This window comes from Cryptotermes secundus, unplaced genomic scaffold (assembly GCF_002891405.2).
Source record: "Cryptotermes secundus unplaced genomic scaffold, Csec_1.0 scaffold1313, whole genome shotgun sequence".
Taxonomy (NCBI): domain Eukaryota; kingdom Metazoa; phylum Arthropoda; class Insecta; order Blattodea; family Kalotermitidae; genus Cryptotermes; species Cryptotermes secundus.
The window spans coordinates 11,054-31,254 of NW_019740669.1; the positions used below are offsets into that span (position 1 = coordinate 11,054).

General features: G+C 40.4%; 1 protein-coding gene across 1 annotated transcript in view; it reads left to right on the plus strand.

Annotated features, from left to right (window-relative positions):
- Positions 1–128: 128 nt before the first annotated feature.
- The window catches only part of LOC111872585 (beta-1,3-glucan-binding protein), a 27,831-nt gene continuing 7,758 nt past the window's right edge, over positions 129–20,201 (plus strand). The window contains exons 1-4 of the mRNA XM_033754758.1: positions 129–163; positions 4,638–4,868; positions 11,349–11,476; positions 16,484–16,679. Of these exons, the coding sequence (XP_033610649.1) occupies positions 129–163; positions 4,638–4,868; positions 11,349–11,476; positions 16,484–16,679 (590 nt within the window). The remainder of the gene's footprint in view (positions 164–4,637; positions 4,869–11,348; positions 11,477–16,483; positions 16,680–20,201) is intronic.

Here is a 20,201-nt window from a genome sequence, read left to right on the forward strand (position 1 = left end):
GCCTGTGGATAATGAATTCGAGCTGTTGGCCAGAATACTTGTTGCATGTGACGTGATCCGTGTGACACCTGGAATATTTGAAAGGGTGCGCCAAAGTTTCTTGCGTCGATGTAACGCATGTATTGAAAATGGAGGGCGTCAATTCCAACATCTACTCTAGAAAGTGAGTCTTAAGAGTATGGAGGGGGTAATATGCCTGTGCATGCTCTTCGACATTGAGGCTCCAAGTTTAAACAAAATGATATTAAATGCCGCCCTAGCGCTGCTATTTTACGTTTGTGGACATGGGTTCCTATTTCAAAGTCGTTCTATAGGGAACCCTCAGTACGCTCCTGAAGTATGGCACCAAACACCTGGGACATCCTGTATATTTTTCAATGCTCAGTTTGATGTATTACTAATCTGTGAACTAATAATTGGAAAATTTCTATAAAATTGGTTTTCTGTAAAAAAATAAAGTCTCTTAATTAAAATTAGGATGTGCTAATCTTAACTTGAATATTACAATTACTACGTCTTTTAACAAGCAAACTCCATGGCCTGTAGTCCGCAAGCGAACTATACCGACCGAGTAACCGCCGCTTGTCGGCAAAGTTAGTGTAAATTTTAGCGAATAGAGGGTGTCGTGTGGTCAGTGCAACGGATCCCCACGACCGTTAATCTCCGCTTTCTAGACCGGATGCATCTTTTAACATCATATTTTAATACGTCAGATTTCGCAAAAAAAAAATGGAGCATTGACACTTATAATGTAACAGAGCAATAGAACGGATCTGCAATTCTCTTGCTTGAAAAGGCAAAGTAAGTCATGACTTCATATTCTGTGTGGAGGACATAGTGTTTGAATAGAAAACATTGGTGAAAATATTTGGAGCAAGAAAGAATAAAGTGAATGTGCAGTTCACTCATGACTAATGTATGCACGCACGCGCGTGCTCGTGCGCATTTATTGTCATCACGTGATATTTGGCGTGACTGCACTGATGTACTTTTACTCTAAATAATATACGTTTGCTTGTATTGTCTTCTCCTTGTGTGCATGTGCTTGTGTTATTATATCTTTGCTCGTACTTACTCTAACATTGACCTTTGGGCTCTTGAGTAAGTACGTAAATAAATAAAAATATTGAATTGAATTATTGTTATTAACTAAACATCGCTGTAGATGGATTTAAATGTTGATGCTCTTCATATTTTGCCCACCTCAGCCTTAGACTGTGTAAAACTGAGTTTAAATTTGAACTGAGAATACTTTATCTTCGATTCCCCCCACTAACCTCGACGCTGCAATCACCTATGAACTCTAATATACTTTTCTGGTGTCCAAATTTGTGACTGGGCTTCCAGACATATTTACTCTTTCGCTAAAGTGATCTCTTCTAGATGTCACGATGTTAATGAACTCCATCCCCGCGGGCGTTCTAGTAATATCTGACCAAACATTTCTTTGTTCTGTGCCTCAATGTTTCGTTTAACTACAAGGCCATCCATCCATTCAGTACAACGTTGCCAGAAATATTATATCTTTACATCAGTCCGAGAAATTTGCTCCGTGCGTCTATCAGTTCGGTTATATGACTTAGAATTAGGAACTGGGGTAGCTCAATCGGTGTAGCGACGGGCTATGGGCTGGATAGCCAGGGTTCGATTCCCGGCAAAGGAAATAAATTTGTCTGTACTCCACAGCGTCCAGACCGTCACTGGGACCAACGCAGCCACCTATCCAATGAGTCATGAAGGTTCTTTCTCAGGGGGTAAAGTGGCTGGAGCGTGAAGCTGACCGCTCATCTCTATATAGTGCCGAGACCAAGAATGTTGGAGCTGTATCTTGACTTACACCTAAGTCTTCATGGCGTAGTTCTTAAATACTTAAGCTCAAGACAACTTTACCTTATGTTGTAACGTAGAATTGGAGGATGATTATGAATGATGCGTTAGGAAGTAACTTATATGAAGAAAATGTGCAGTGAATTAAGGACTTCGGTATTTTCTGGAGGGCCTAAGGAGAGCCATGGAAGGCTCAATTAACCGGTCATTAGAAAAATCACATCCGTGACTTTGCTTCCTGTTTTGTTTTCGGCAGGTCACGAGTTGAAATCTCGGCCCAAAGACTGGGTAAATTGAACGTGTCCTTGGTTTACTCAGTCCCTGCAAGCAACTGCTGGGATTAAGACACGACATCTTCCTTTCAGTTCCCTTGCAGTTCACTATTGCACATTTCATCCTGTGTTTCAATTCCATACAGTAAGAACTTCTGACAGCACCACTGAACACATGCAAATGAACCTACACACGTATCACTGAACCCACACCAGATGTAATGACTGAATTCTCAGACAATGCAGCGCCAACATGTGGCGGCGTTAAGAAAGATATCTGTGCAGGGCAACCTATGACGTAAACCAGGTTTCATGAACTGTCCTCAGTCAAGTATTATTTGCACATACTTTATGATCTCACTCAACCCTCTTCAATGACGACTGTGTTTTTTATTTATGACTGAGCTCAAGTGTTATCGGGTGTTATAACGAAATGTAAATATTTTGACATTTTATACAAACTTTATTCATTCCATGCAAAAATAATATACAAATTGCAGTTATTATTACCATTCCTTTAAGAGGCTTTATCTTTATTTGACAATGTATTAAATGCAGTATACCTTACTTTTTGGGTCGCTTCTCGTGCTCGACAAATGATATACAGATTCGCTTAAACTTTGTTTATAAGGAAGTACTGGCAATATGTGGGTCCCAGTTTCAAGGCCTGGTCCTTCGACGATCTGGAAGCGCACCCTTTGCCCTCAGGGAGGCGGGATGAGTAGTCGGTTTAGCGACTGTCTACGGGAGTTCGAGTCCCGGTAGGTTCAAAAACTTTCCTCCTCATCGTCCAGAGAGTCTCTGGGGTTTACCCAACCTCCTATACAATAGACACCGTCGCTTTCACCAGGAATAAAGCGACCGGGGCGTGAAACTGACAACTCACCTCCATCTAGTGCCGAGATCAAGAAAATGTGGATCTATATATCCACTCCCCCTACGTCTTCATGGTGTAGTGCTTAATTGGTTAATCACAGGGATAACAAAACAACAACGACGACGACATCAACAAGAACAAGAACCATTTTCCCTCATATATATTTATTCAAAATGGAGGTTTGTATCATGCAACACAATAGCATGAAACTTGTTTAGGTTAATCATTCCATATTGCAGCATTGCATTATACTCTCTTGATTTACGAGTACAATCTTAATTACAGATAATTGGAAACACATAACAAGCATTCTTTACTGTAAAGAACGGCGAAGGAAGTAGATGTTGGTTCTTTAATTTATAGAACCACAATTCTGTAGAACCTGATTGCAGCGTGCAGGGAATGTTAAAGTACGAAAATGTAGGTTACACTGTGAATTCAATCACGGTGACAATAAATCGTATAAATCTAGTTTGTTCTTCTCTTATACGAAGGAGAGTCAGTAAATTTGTCATAAATGGATATAAAACGTAAAACATGTATTATTCGAGCCTGGAAGGAAAATTTACTTCTCGACATATCCTCCACAAACCTGGTACACTTATCTCATCGCTTTACCAGCGCGTGTTAACCCGCAGTATAGAAACATTTTCACTGTTGTCTCAGCCACTTCCTTCCTCTCGTCATCAGCGAGAGGTTTACCGCGATTCTTGACCCAATTGTGAACCGCTTTACGCGATAAATACTTCCCACCGTAAACAGGAAATATTTCTTTATGAATATCATTTGCATTGAGCCCTTTTGCCGGCAAACTAAATGCTGCTCTTCGATAGAATACTCCTCAAGCACGGTCGTCTTTTGACTACTGAAACCAGCCTCTGAAGATGCGCATGCGTGTCTGCTACCTAGACTGTCATGAAGCTGGACTGTTCTGAAACCTATTGATACATATAGAAAACCTATCACATGCATTACACCTGTCTTACTTCCATTTTTGACCTATTTATTGACTCTCCCTCATATATTCGTAATAATGACAGACTTGAGTAGCTTTCTGAGACTAGCCTGTTAACGCTGGTTAGGTACAGAGTTTGTAAGGAAGGGCCAAACTTGAATTGCTATATCTGAATTTTCCTTAAGTATTCAAACAAAGCATAAAAGCCATCAGTCAGACAGTCGAGTGCTGACACGATCTGCAGACTTGGTATCTCCAAAATGTGAAATAGGACTATAATCATTACATCCAATTAGGCGGATTGTTGTGGTGATAACGGGTAACATCGAGCTCGGATCTCGTCTGCTTTACCTGATAACCTAACCAAAATTCTTCGAGATTTTCTTCAGTTTTGCCAGAAAAATATCTGGAAAGTGCTTTTTGTCTGAAACCTCATCGGCCGTTAAATTCAATAAAACATTCTCGGTCTAACAGCGATGACAGTTAGTTAAAAATTCCCAGAGCTTCAGGGACCATCTTTGTTCCCCTCATGGGGGTCAGATTGTGGTCAGGGAGACAGGATGGCTCCTGAAACGTTGGTAAATTTTGGCAAACAGACATGGCTGATAGCCCTATAAAATTTTATTATTTTCAAATAAGTCGCGATCTTCTTTAAAAACTGTAAGTATTCATAATTCAGGAATATCTTCCCGTATAATTACTGCAGTTGGAATTTTGTCATTAAACCGCTGAAAGCTCAATCGACTACAATAACACACCTCCGATGCTGTGCTTATGATACTCATAAAATAAATGTATATTATCTTGTGTGTTTCAGTTTCGTGAAAGATGGAGTCTTATACCTGAAGCCGACCCTTACTACGGATGAATATGAAGAAGATGTGTTATACAGGGGCGCTATCGCTGAACCAGGTTGCAACATGGATCCCTGCGTGTCGTAAGTTGACAAGAATATATTTGAAATAATTTACAGTGTTATTCTTTTTCACCAAATGCCTTGAGATGATACAGAATTACAACACAAGTATTTAGGACAAAGGATGACTTTTAAACCTATGCAAGATCTCGGGGGTTTAAATTGTGGTTTTCTAGGGTGTGACACGGTCTTCACAATCTATGACCTGAAGAAGGAAGCAATATGTTCTTTCGAAACCTTTTGTACCCACCTAGAAGACAACGTGATGTCACAACCGAGAGGACTACAATGTGAACTTTAAGCGTATTTCCTGGTTAATTTCACATAAATAAACGTAATGTTTAAGAAAAAGTTCTATATAATGTAACATTTTCGTGCGACCAGGAAGGTCAAATTGGATTTGATGTTTCATAGATTGCTTCTGTCTCTATCATCAGGGGTTCACTTTGTGAGTAGCGATCGTTGGTGATAGGTTTCAGAACGGCATAGAGGAAATCCCATTTATCTCATAAAGCTATTGGTGTGCGGTCCGATATCTGTGGCCTGCGGTCCATGTAGCTTGTTCCTGGCTGTACTGTGGTGTCCTTGGCGTTCATTCGATGCTTTGCCCCTAAGCAATGCTCCACCACAGCCGATTATACTAGTCGGCATAGTCACTAATTGCCTTTCGTGTTCACTGCAATTCATCTTGTTTAGAACAATGAAACTCAGGCGTTATCTGAGATATGCTTTTCATCAAGTTTTGCTGTTTTCGTGAAAAAAGATTTGTGCGTTGTATCGTCTCACAACTGGAGAACCAATGTAGTGACATTGATGAAAGTTTTATTTTGAGGTCCTTGCGCAAATTTATCGAACCTTGATAGAAGTAATGCTTCATAAGAACCAACAGGACATCCAGTTGCTGACTAAATTTTAATTTCTTACCAACTCCTTAACTTATCATCAAATTTATCACTTATGGAACTGAGCCCTTCTTGAGAAGCTGCCAATTGTGCAGCTACTTCCCAACATTTTATGGAACCAGAAGGTCCATTACCGTGTTCACAAGAGCTATCCACTGGTCCCTATCCTGAGCCAGATCAATGCAATCCATCCCATTCTATTTCTCTATGGTCCATTTTAATATTGCCCACACAACTACGTCTTGGTCTCCCCAGTGGTTTGCTTTCTTCCGACTTTCCTACCAATATCTCCATTCGTGCTACATGCTCTGGCCACCTCATCCTCCTTGACTTGACCATTCTAACTATACATGGAGAAGAGTACAAGTCATGAAGCTCCTCATTATGCAGTTTTACCAGCGCTTTACTCTCGTGAAAGGGCATCAAGAAGAAAACGGAAAATCTAGAGGCACTGTCATAGTAATCGCGCCAGCAATGTTTCGCCTGGGTAAGAGAAGGCCTTGCCGGTCACGGTAGCCGAGCGGTCTAAGGCATGCACTGCCTTCGCTCGCTCGGAAGCCGGGATCGTGGGTTCGAATCCCACTCAGGGCATGGATGTTTGTGTGCATTTTTCTGTGTTTTTCTACAGGTAGAGGCCTTGCGACGAGCTGATCACTCGCCCAAGGAGTCCTACCGTATGTGTAATATCTAGTAAACCGAAGTGAAATGGAGAGTTTCATGAAGGTAGGCCTAGGCCCAAATGAGGGCTGTAGCGCCACAGGAAAAAAAAAAGAGAAGGCCTTGCAGTGGTATGAGTTTCCATTCAAGTAGTGCAACCATATGTTTGAATGAAGAATTAGAAAATCTCTACATCTCTACAGAAGAACGGAAGAGATCTGAATTTGATTCTGTAACAGGAGAGAACTACACATATATAATAATAATAGTATTAATTATTATTGAGGTAAACCAGGACCAATAGATCTAAAGATGTCACACACAACAAATGACGCGACGCTATGCACAACGTAACGCATTCACATAGAAAATTTGTGTAACAGAACGATGTATAGAGACATACTAATCTATAGTTACATTAAATTTTAATTTTCTTATTTATTTTATTTTTGAGTTAATCTTATTATTAATATTAAGATATTTTAAATTATTCAACGCATCCTTACGCAGCAAAATAACAGCGATATTGTGCATAAAAGCACTATGAATCAATCATAATAATAGACAAATTTGTAATATGTGGATCAATATACAATTACAAACGCAATAGTTTAACTTTGTAAAATGTATCGTCTGAAAAAAATGGCTTCATGGAAAGCGAAATTATATTTTAACCCAAATAAACGCGCAATTAGTACGATAAAAGTGTGAGTGAATTATTTGTTAGGTGTCTTGTGTCTACGGCAAAAACCAATATGTATAAAATTGGTATAACTGGAATACGCGAGTAATAACAGGCATAATAATATTACTAACGAGAGGACAGAAGAGAAAATATGATAAAAACTGCTTGAAAGAGAACTAAAATAAGCTGGAAGCCTGTGTGAGTCATGCACATAGAAGGTGCCCTGCTATGTCGGTGGGAATGTTTAACTTATAACTAACTAAATCCGTGGCTTTTAGTCCGCAAGCTAACTATGCCGACCAAGCGACCATCGCTTGTCGGCGAAGTTAGTGCCAGCTTTTGCGGACAGAGGTTGTCGCGTGGTCAGCGCAACGGATCCCCACGGCCGTTAATTTCGGGTTAACTTATAGAACAATTAATTAAACATTTAGGTTACATCTAGTTGTACATTTAAGGGCCATTTTCAACTGGCTACGTCATGTAACATCGAACTGTTGCAAATGATGAATTTCAAATACTGTAAATTAATCTGTCGTCTATTTCTAAATTCTGTGTCTAAGAGCTCTATTCTCCTTGTCTTCTCTTGGAGAATGAAGGGCCCCGCGTCGGAAGCTACTTACACCGTTCTGTTGCCCCTTGTCTGCTACAGCCACACGTGCCGCAATGCTTCACCTGTCCTGGCTCTATCCTTACCTCCTTCCCCTTCGGAGATGTTGAGCTGATTGGTAAGGAAGGCCGATGGACTTGTTTGGGCGCCAGTAGACTACAGTTCTGCAGGATGCCTTCTGGTAGGCACAGGCAGCGAGATGGCTAGCTCAGGGTTGGGTCTGGAAGAACAGGAGATCTGTCCCTGGGTCTTAACGGGCCTTGCTCTAATAGGGCAGGAGGAACATTTCAGCACACACACACTTGCTCACAGTAAGGACAATGTTTGGCACTGAACTGTGATGCATTAAACAGCCCTGGCCGCTGCTTACACTGTGCAATTCCACTTTAATAATGTCAAACACTTTGTAGCAGTTGAAGGTGAGAATATATAGTCGAAATTTGCACCATGATCTCGTAATGATTTAGTATAATCGTTCGTATAACAGTTTAATTTAGTTGCATCCCAGTGTTTTGGAAGTCGGAATCATGTGTTCTTCAGGGAACTTCTCCGATCTGATGCAGTCAGCTATACAGAGCCCTCAGCTTCCCTCAATTGAACCTCCCCTAAACCTGCCTTACTGGTCTAGTGTAAAACTTAGGAGGTCTACAAAATTTGCATCTTCCAATCAACGAAATTTGTTACACGATTCTGACTCTTAAGACACCAACTGCCCTGTGGACATTTCGGTGAATTATAATGGTCGTAGCGTCTGTGGGTGGCCCTCCTTCCTAAAATGCATCATTCAACCTAACATGACAGGTATCAGATTTCCAAAGTTCTGCTTTCCAATTGAATTTAATTAAATTTCCAGGGAAAGCGCAGATGGCTACATCCTGTTTGTATAGCAAGAATGCCCTTCTTTTATTTCTAGTGGGGTGGGACTAAGTCCCTTGTACTGCGGCCACTTCTGGCTTATTGTACCAGTCCCAGATGATAGGTGAGGGTGATCGTAGAGCAATTGGTGGAATGAAGATTGGCAAGGGAAACCGAAGTACTCGAAGTAAACCTGTCCCAGCGCCACTTTGTCCACCACAAATACCACTTGACCAGACCCGGGATCAAACGCGGGCCGCCGCGGTGGGAAACCAGCGACTAACTGCTTGAGCTATGGCGCGGCCCAATAATGCCCTTGCTAGCATGAACATATGATTTAAAACCAATAAACCTACATTTGTTTTTAAGTCAAGACGAACAAAACATGTATTAATCTCAATAAACTGTGATAACACAATTGAGATAGGAGCAGTTAAATTTCTTGCCCTATAAATTGGCGACACTTTAAATGGAAGCACACACCGAACATATTATTCCTAACATAAGTTTAACATACTTTACTGTGAGAACAATCACATCAATCATGAAACAGGACATGATAGGAAAAAGAAAAAGATACTAGCCCCTGCCAAAGAATGGCCTTAAATATCGTTCTAAATGTAAGGATGGGGCTATCTCTCTTTACCTAGGCTGTATATAGTTTAAATACATTTTCTAACAATTATGGGCTCCGACTTAATGAGCGGTTACAGGTGATACTTAAAGAAACTGTGAAAGACCTCAGCCAGAATAGTTTCAGAGATCCAAGGCTTCGACATCCAGAATATGAAGTTCTGTAACTGCATAGCGACATCTGGGGGTTTGGTGTGTTTCATGTGACGGAACTAATTATATTGTTGGCAGTTCGCTCTCTCTCTCTCTCTAGTAACTAGAGAGAAAGTGATGACGTGTGTTAGTCCTTCACAAAGAGACGGTGCAATAAACATCCATGGTAAACCGAAGGACTCGCATCCACGATTATTCGATACTTGACATCGCCTCTCAAGGCCTTGACGTGTTATCCGATATCCACGTTGTAGTCAGTCTTTGTGGTGTCCTTCTATATCTGGTGTCCTGAATGTAGGCCTACTCAATCTAGGATAATGATGTCGTCACCCATCGCAGAATTATGTACAAAACAGAATTTTATTAGCGTAAACCAGCTGCCTGTATATTGTCAACTGAAACAGTTCGTGTGTGGATTGACACTTATTCGAAACTGATGTAAAAAACAAAACAAACTCCGTGGCTTTAGTCCGCAAGCGAACTATGCCGACAGAACGACGGCCGCTTGTCGCCGAAGTTAGTGCTAACTAAAAGTGTTTATGTTAATTATACTGACAAATTAACTCCCTTCTAACTTAGGCCCATCGGTACTTTCTTATACAAAAACCTAAAAAATATCATGTCTATTTTCATATGCTTTTTCAATGGCACTTCCAGCCGATTCAGGGCCCAGGCCACTTATTCACTTCCGTACTCATTTTTCACAGACGGTAGAACTCCTTAGACGAGTGATCAGCCCGTCACAAGGCCTCTACCGAAACACAGGACAACACAGACACAGAATAAACGCATACACACACCAAGCATTCATGCCTTGTGTGGGATTCGAACCCACGATCCCAGCATCCGAGCGAGCGAAGACAATTTATGCCTTAGACCGCGGCTATTCTGTCCGGTATTTTCGTAAATATTACATACACACACACACACAAATATATATATATATACACACACATAAATACAGGTCTAAGTTTAGGACGGCCCTTGCGCACTTTTGAGCCGGGATAGCGCAGTCGATATAGCGGCTGGCTAAGGGCTAGACGTCCAGACTGGTTCTGTGGCTCACCTAACCTTCTATCGAAAGGGTAAAGGGGTCTGTTTCCCCTGAGGTAAAAGGGCCGGGGCGTGAAGCTGACCACACACCTCCATCTAGTGCCGAGGTCAAGAAAACGTGGGGCTATACATCCACTCCCCCATACCTCTTCATGGTGTAATGATTAATTAGTTAAGCACAAGGACAAATTTATCTTACCTTTTTTTTACCTTATTTACGTACTTTTATTCCATCGCCTACACATATAAACTTGTCACCCAGTTTCGCCTAAGTAATTTATCGAATGTTGGGGTTAAGCTACGAAACTCTTGACTCTTATTCGAACCACGTCCCAAGTTCAAATCGCCACCTTCAGACCGGATTTCCTAACTGAGATTTCTCTTGATTTTTCCAAATATTTTTCAGAAAAATTCTTGGGTGATACTTCGAATTAGGTCATTTAGAATCTAACCGATAGAAAATCTGATCGTTGTTTATGTGAATAAAGTTGTTGTATTTTTCCTCTTACATTCGCTTCCCACATAAGCTGTAACTCCGAATCTATAGACCTTTCATTCTTTAGTTTGCTAAAAACAGGACGATTGAAATTAAATTGCTTTTATCAGAGTATGAAATGAGGGCACATGCAGGTAAGCGTTATCTAGTTAGATTCAGATAGCTTATTTTTTTATAAAGAAATAAATTACAGTGTCTTAAGGCACAGTAATAATCATTCCCAACAACGATATCTGTAAGAAATAATTTTCAAAACTGCACTTCAAGAAATTTCTTTTATAAATTATTACTCATTCCTTGGATATTTTAATACAGAGTGCTTCTAAGTTACTGATGGAGTTTCCGTGGCCAAGCGGAAACCCCTACAATAATTTTGAATCACTCTGTATTTTGGAGCACCTCTCTATTTTTGGAAAACCATTTGCACCCCTGGATATTACGTGTGTTTCCTTTCTGTTAGGTACGCTGGTGAGGACATCGCTTTGCCCATTCAGTCCGCTAGGATACGGACAATCAACAGCTTCTCATTTCTGTACGGCCGGGTGGAAGTTAGAGCTAAGCTGCCCAGAGGCGATTGGATCTGGCCAGGTAAAGCAACACAGGCTCACGGCTTCTCAGAGGAGTGAGGTTCATACCAAGTATTATTTCTAAGTATTCTACGACCTTGTACAAGGTCCCCTTTCGCTACATATTTCTATATAGATATTGTGACATGAATCCGGAAAATCTGAGCCAGAATAGACAGCCGTTGCTAGGCAACGGCTCGGTATACACTTCATGCCACAATACATAGGGCGAAGTACGTAGACTTTTTATTCTAGCTCAAATAGAACTTGATAGTAGAGTGTGATTAATGTTTAAAATACTTAACGATGTTGCTTCAACCACATGAGATATACGAATGCGGTGTGAAATGATTACGAGTAGGATGTGGTCGCACGCCATTTCAAGATAAGGTCTCAGCATTCCGCAGGAGACAGGAAAACCACGAGATATCGCGGCTGGTGGCTTGTAACCTCTACGATACAAGTTAGTAGTTACTATTAGACTGATATGGTCCATAATTTAGGATAATTGATTGAAGGATTTATGAGTTTTAGTAAACAGCTGTGGCTCTTATGTACTGCTCTAGATAATAACTTAAATTGTAGGTAAATAAATTAGTACCTCGACTCTGTTCAATGTTGGCGGTGATTTTCCTCCACTTCAGTCGGTGTGATTATACGGCCATGACTCGACCAACTGAAGCTAGGGAGTGGAATTCCCTCCACATCAGAGGTGAAGGTTGTCTGGTCATGAATCAGTCCATAAAACTCTTTTTTGTATGCGCTAGCAGTAAGGAGCAGTGTGGAGAACGAATGCACTAGGCCTGCTTTGCGTTAGTTCTACCAGCACGAACTTTAGTCTTAAGGAATGGCATTTACTAACTGACTAACTCAATGGAACCGAATCCTTCTTGAGAAGCCAACAGTTTCTCAGCCACTGAAGAAATTTCCATTATTTCACGGAAACGGAAAGTACATTGCCGAGTTCACAGTAACCTGCCACTGAATTCCATCCTTTGCCAGATGAGTTCAGTCCTTACTCCCATCCTATTTCTCTGAGATCCATTTTAATACCCTCCCGTCTACATTTAGGTCTTCCTAATGGTTTATGTCTTTCAGGATTTTTTATAATTTTGTTTTCTTTATTATGAGGCAAGTTCAAGATTGGGGTCTACTGGTATGTGACGTCGTTATTTTATGTTGTTCTGTTTTACTTTCTTTTTTAGTAAAGGTTTATTTTGATGGGACGTAGTACAGTTTATCTGGCCATAATCATCAAAACACAAATCCAGACTCCGGAATTAAATTACTTCAATTACAGTTCGTGTAATTCGTAGTTTCGCGATTTCACGCCATTCAGTATCAACATTACGCCCTTCTGGGATGTGACTCCCAGTAAAAGTAAAGCTATCCCTGTAACATGCCGTGGAGGCCCATAGGGTTGTGAGACGTTGAGGCTCCCACGTTATCTAGAAAATCGGCTCAAAGATGGCGGTAAAGTTGTCAGCCTTAGGCGCCGGCCGCGCTTTACTCCCCAGGAAAATTATTTATTTATTCCCTGGTACTCATTTCTGTTAGAGACTGAGTGAACCCCAGGGCCTACTCCGGCTGGAAGGACTAGGTCAATTGAAAAAATCCAGTGACTTCATCGGGACTTGGACCCGCGACCTTCCGGCTTGTAGCATAGAGTAGGTTGATATATCCTGATGACGTCATTGGATTTCTCATTTGACCTAATTCTTTCAGCCGCACTGTGGCTCTGGGGTCGACTCAGCCTCTAATAGAAATGAGTGCCAGGAATCTTCCTGGGGAGTAAAGAGTGGTCAGTGTGTAAGGCTGACAACCTCACCGCCATCTGTGAGCTGTCTTAGAAAATATGTCAGCCTCGACGTCTCACAACACTATGGGCCTTCACGGCCTGTTACAGGGACAGCTTTACCTTATTTATACACATATTGACGTTTCGGTGGAACCCGCTGTCCCCATCTTCAGGGTGGAATCTTCCAAACAGAAGCTAGAGGTAGTAAGTTCCTCTGAAAAGTTGGTATCTATTTACCAAACTACAATATACGCAATCCTCAACCTTCCACATTCACGGCGGCCTTCATGGTGTTAAAACTTTTTAAAAAAATGTTTTAAGATCAAGCTTAAAATTTATGAACCATACAGGTTCGCGTCAACAGTGTAAAGAACACAGCAGGCCACGCATAAACACGGAAGTACTAAGAATCTCCTTTCGCAAGATAAACAGGTGGCACAGGACCAGCCACCTCCACGAATTACAATAGGAGATTTGACGCGAACCTGTATGGTTCATAAATTTTAAGCTTGATCTTGAAAGATTTAAAACAACTTTTTTAAAAGTTTTAGCACCAAGAAGGCCGCCGTGAATGTGGAAGGTTGAACATTGGGTATATTGTGCATTTTAGACATCATATGTGTATCCATACAGTTAACATATATTGTAATAGTAATTTCCGATAGTATTGATACCCTCTGAAGATGATCCGTTAAGGATCGAAACATGTAAGGGAGATAAATCCTCAAGTAATAAAACTTAAATAGTCACATCAGACGGTATTATTTTTGCCTTTGTATCTGTTAGTGTGACGGACCAGAACGAAACAAATAAACAAAAATTGTTCCTGTACTTAATTGTTGAAGCATCATGCCATGAATGGCCATGCTATTGCTCCGCCCACTCCTGTCCTCGGCGCTATATTAGAGGAGTGCTCAGACTCACGCTCCGGGACATTTTATCCCAAAGGAAAATTCTTATTTCAAAAGATAACAAATATATTTTCCGATTTTGCTGTTCCATTAGGGCCAGTTATATTTTATGTTATTTTTCACAACAACACGTGGTTGCCTGGTAACTGTGAGAAGTGTATAGACCATTTAGTTGGAAAATGTGAAGTTGTGAAACCACTTGGGATAACCAGGCGTATGGTGCAAGAAAATATTAATATAAATTTAAAGAAATAATATGAGTATGTGGGTTGGATTTATATGGTCTTGGACACACTCCCGTGTTTCAAGATTAGTTTTTTAACACTTCTCCATAGATGGCTCTCTAATGAAGATTTTATATTTTCATAGCATGAAGGAAGTTACATCACGAAATTGGGTAGTTTTGCAGTTTAAGTAATACATGTATATGTCGTTAAAGTGAACAGTCCGATATTCTATAAACTCTCCAATTATTTCATGCATTAGCTGAGTGTTACAGTTAAAGTAAGTAATGATGAATCATTGTAAAGTAAAAAGAAATGAAGTTGTCCCTGTGGTTAACTAATTCAGCACTATACATAATGAAGGCGTATGGGGTTGTGGATCTAAAAAAGTAAAACTATCCCTGTAACAGGCCATGAAGGCCCATAGGGTTGTGAGACGTTGAGGGTCCCATATTATCTAGAAAATCGGCTGAAAGATGGCGGTAATGTCAGCCTTACGAGCCGGCCGCGCTTTATTCCCCAGGAGAATTGGTTGTGGATCTATACATCTATATTTTCTTGACCTCGGCACTATCTGGAGGTGTGGTCAGCTTCACGCCCCGGCCGTTTTACCCCCGGGGTAAGAACCCACCCTTATCCATTAGGCAGGAGGTTGGATGGACCTCAAAGCGGGTCTGGACGAAGTGAAGAAGAGAGAAATCTTGACCCTACCAGGACTCAAACACCAATCCCTCTGTCGTCAAGCTCGTGGCTAGTCGTTTTACCGACTGAGCTAACGCGGCTCCTAACGAATCATCGTATACATTTTAAATAGATGTTCCAAATAATAACTAATATCTATGTAGTACGTATTTATATTTCCTACATGACCCAACCTGATATATCGTAAAGTAACTTGACCGAAAAACGGTGCCAAACCAAATCAATCTAATTAAACTAACCTAATCTACCGCGATAAAGTCAATATATGAAAAAAAAACAGAGAAAACCTCGTTATTTTACGTTTTAACTATTCTCAAATTATTATTTGGTGGAATAACTAGGCTTACGTGGTAAGCATTTTATGAAACAGCAAATTAGTGTGAAAATTTTGTTCTCATTTTATAGTTTAAAGAAACAATTTGTCTAAGAATCCTAAATAAATACCTGGACACTGTAAAATACCGGAATTACACAATTTAACGGTAAAATATACTACCATAGTCAATAAGTTCGTGGACTAGCGCAAATCGTCATTACAGTGCACTACAGTGAACAGGTTGAGGCATGATATGATGACCTGTCAGTTCATCTCTCGTCACAGCAAGAGGCAGTTATGTGCAAACAGTGTAAGGAGAACTACTGCCTCTATTGTGAACTGCAGTTAAATGCAAGTGGCGGAAATCGAAAATGTGGCAGTTTGAACAACAGACAAACATCAAGTTCTGCCAAAAACTAGGCAAATCCCCTAGCGAAGCATTTGGCGTATGAAGAATTGGCTGTTGCTACACGACAACGCCCCTGCACATCGCTCTGTTCTTGTCCAAGAGGAACTGGCAAGGCAACAGGTCACCGTTTTGTCACACCCTCCATACTCACCTGATCTCGCACCATGCGATTTCTTTCTCTTTCACCGCTTGAAAGCAAAGCTACGCAGTGGTAGATTTCAGTCGTCCGAGGAGGTGGTCATTGCCACAAGAGACGCCGCACGGAAATTTCCTGCCAATATGTTTCAGCAATGTTTTCGACAGCTATATCAACGTTGGCAGGCTTGCATAGCGGACAATGGCAACTATTTTGAGGGCCGATGTGGGTCTGTGTAAGTGTATGTGAATACCTTGTAATATGATGCGATAAAACCACAGTCCACGAACTTAATGACTGTTTACGTCCACAGCATTAAGTTCGAAGTTTGAAATACTTTTCACTGCAGAACTAATTTATATTTAAAGAAATGAGGAGTCATGCCGTATGTCACTCTTTTCAACAGGTATGTGCCCGAAATAATGGAAAGTGAGGTATACAAAATTGAATATAACAGATTTAGAATATATTTTAATGTGTTTTTCCATTCTTGTTTTCTTACGTGCATGAAACGGTGTTTCGTGTTTGGACAGCAATATGGATGAAGCCCCGGCACAATGAATATGGCCCTTGGCCGTCTTCAGGTGAGATAGACATCATGGAAGCTCGTGGCAACAAGAAGCTGACCACTGCAGCTGGTGTTTCGCAGGGCGTCGATACGATTGGGGCAACACTCCACTTCGGACTCAATTCGTCATATAATATCTGGAGGCGTACTCACTGGGAATTGTGAGTTCTATTCCAGAGTAAAATATAAAAAATTAAATAAAGCATATTATTTATCCGCTCTATATAACCAAGTAACTCCATAGTGTGGGGACTTCCTTGATAAGTTGTGTTGTAACTCATCTGGTCAGCAAATTTCTTGCATCGCCATGTTTAAAATACATGTTTCGAGCCTACAAACTTTAGTTGAATCAAACTCACTTCTTTACAGTAACTTTCTCCAGTAAAACTAAGTCCATGTATTACAGTCCCGCTTGAAAATTATTTGTCGCTCGGGTAGTCTAGATATTTTCTGGTTTTTGTTGAAAGCGAAGGTTTATTCGTGACGTCAGAATCTGTACTGATTAAGAAAAGTTCAGACGATACTTCATGTTTCTGAAAATCCATTTTGATTTTATTCTCCAATTTACTCCCAAGTTTTCCTGTAGTATGTCCCCTTCGGGTTTATTTGCTAACATTTTACATACATTTCTTATATTTTCTTATGTTCTATACACCCCACGGCTCTCATCCTTCCTGATCTAATCAATGAAATACTATTTCAGAGTAAAAGTTATGAAAGTATTTTTATTTGTTTCTCTCATACCCTTTTTAATAACATATTTCCGTTTACGTCTGGTCGTTTCAATCATCAGTAATTAGGATGGGCTGATATAGTTTCAAGGAAAGTGGACTGAGCAGTCTCAGATTATAGACAAACATGAGTAGACGTTTAGCAGGAATAAATTTCGGCACTAAAATAATTCGGTATATTCACCATTCATCTTTAGCCTTTCAGTATGAGGTGAACAAGTGGTTGAAGTGTTTCATGTGGAAGGAAATATAACACAAATGTACTCCATTTTGACTTAATGGATACCCTCAATACCCATAATATACATAGTACTTTCCCAATTGAAGGGTTCTTTTACATGCGACGAAAAGACAAGTTATAGACCTGCACTTTTAGGGGCATTTATAACCTTCTTGTAATATATTATGTATTATTTTTAGCCTTTAGGTCCATGTCGTATCGTCTGTGTAAAGAAACACAAGATACAAATAATCTGTTTCTTGCGTCATGTGTCCCAGTTGAACCCATACCAAATTTATCTGAAGCATTCCCTGATGCGATGGATAGCAAAGCATTTATTGCAGATGATAAGTATTAAGTGGAACAACCCTAATATTGTGTAGACCAATTTTTCAATTTCAAGCGTATCTAATCCAGAAAAGTTTGAAACCTGTCGGATTGCATTCTGCATAGAAATAGATGTTCGTTATAACTGCCGAAGTTGGTGAAAACATCAGGTTAATCGTGACAATATATAAGCTAAAAATTCAACACTTTTAATGTTTTTCTTACGCTCTTTTGTGCTTAAAATGTAACTTGGACCTCCTTCCAGATCACACAGGTTTATGTGTTTCATCCCACGAATGGACGTCAACTGTGAGACGGTCATGTAGTTTCTTTTGAGGAGATAAGTGGACCTTTTAATGCAGCAAATTTCTCTCAACATGGACATATAAAATAGGAGAAAGTTGTATTAGTGACATTCAAAGAATCGATCAACATCATTTAATTTGGTCCTAAATAAATTATGCAGATGATACACCATCGTATATAAGTTACGAACCAGCAAACGCTACTTATAAGCATATACGAGTACATGCATATTGTCACCTCACAGAATGACAATAGACGGGTTTTGGACAGATAACTTAATTTGTTGCACACTAACACAGCTTGTGACTACACTTTACACATTATTGTCACACACAGACTATTTTCATCAGTCACGTTGCTTGGTAGAGGCTTCCAATAGCGGATGTTCCTCTGGTTCCGGGCTCACGTTCTTAGAAGGTGGCGGCCATTTCACTACTCTGTCCACTGGCTTCAGCCTGTACTTTTATCAGCTGCTAGCTCCAGGGCTGGGCTGGCTTTCGACTTCCTACCTCCAACTTCAGCTATCAATTCTCGACTGGCCTCCGAGCTATATAACAAAAAAGGTTCCGGGGTCCCTTATATGCCCCGACACGGACCGCGTAGAAAACACCGCTTCCAATAGTTCATCCATTGTTGCCTAAGTACGTTGCCCAGCGATGGCCTTGGTACACGTATTTTTGCGTGTTTACGAAGCTGTTGTTTAGCAACGGCTGTTTTCTCTGGTCCCTTATTATAGCTGTCAGGCCTTATGTCACAATACTCGTACATGCATATTGCATATGCATGTAATCATCATCATCATCATCATCATCATCGGTATAATAGTCCTATTTGAGCCATAGACTTTCTTAGAAAATTCTTCCAGATTTGTCCATTCATTGCTACGTATTCAGTTTGCTACGTGGTCGTGAATCAAACCTTCGGGTTTTCACTTCTTTGGATTTCGTAACAATAATTTTTTACAGAGCAAGGTCTTCAGCCTTGCGTCCAACCCGCAACCTGGAGGACCAAACCTCTGCATTTATGTCCCCCAGTTATGTTTCCAGGCACCAGGTTCCATTTTGGTGCCTTCTACCGTTGGCAGGGCTACAGTTGATGTATTTTAACAGGTCTTCAGACGGGAATATATTTTATCATCGATGATAGAATGATGTCCGGACTTCTGAGAAGGAAATATCTGTAGGTACTTTTAATTTTGTAACTTATTCTAAGGACTACCAGGATCCAAAGTTATTAATTCATTTTAGTTTTTTCAGTTACTTACCCCATTCTGTTTCTCTAGAATACTAAAACATACACATTGTGGCGTATAGACCCGGTACTAAACGGTGACTCGGTAAACAGCGGCCGTCACTAGGTAACGCCCGCAACATACACGGATGAAACAATAGAAAAACTGTGTTTTCTATGTGATCTGTGCTGAGATGTTATAAGCGGGAGACTGAGAGGAGTGAACCTGAGCGCTTGAAGCTAAAAAATCTCCATTGTTAGAAGCCGTTTCCAGGGAACGGCTGGTGAAATCACAACAGGCTGGAAAAAGCTTAGTGGGTGCTGTGGTGATTTGTGAATTGTGGAGACTAGCTGTGGCGCTGCAACTGTTTGTAGTTCCGAGTCGTGTGTATAAGTAGTCAATAAATCCATTCATCAATTCAAACCCCGTCAAGAGTCACACATACTATTCGACGATATATGCTAATTTTATAGGCTGATAGGACGAAGACAGTGATTAAGCTAATTTAAATGCTAAGGGGAGAAAATTGAAACTTGTTCAGGATCACGAATGAAAATTTTGAAATATGAAATTATTTTCAAATAGAACAGAATACTATTTTGTAGAGGAAAACAGACAGTATAAGTTCACTGTGAAATCATCTAAGAAATAACTGCATATATATTAAAGGCTGACTACAAAATTTATGATGTGGTTTACAGTAAAGAAATCTGTGTTATTATTGTAATATTTGAGGCTTTCACGGCCGTGACTATGAAGAAAGCAGTCTTCTGGGATTTGGCACCGTGTATATGTGGTGTTAACCGACGTTTCGGAGGAACGTATCGCCTCCATCTTCAGGGTAGAAGGAAAAATATAAGAAATTCGC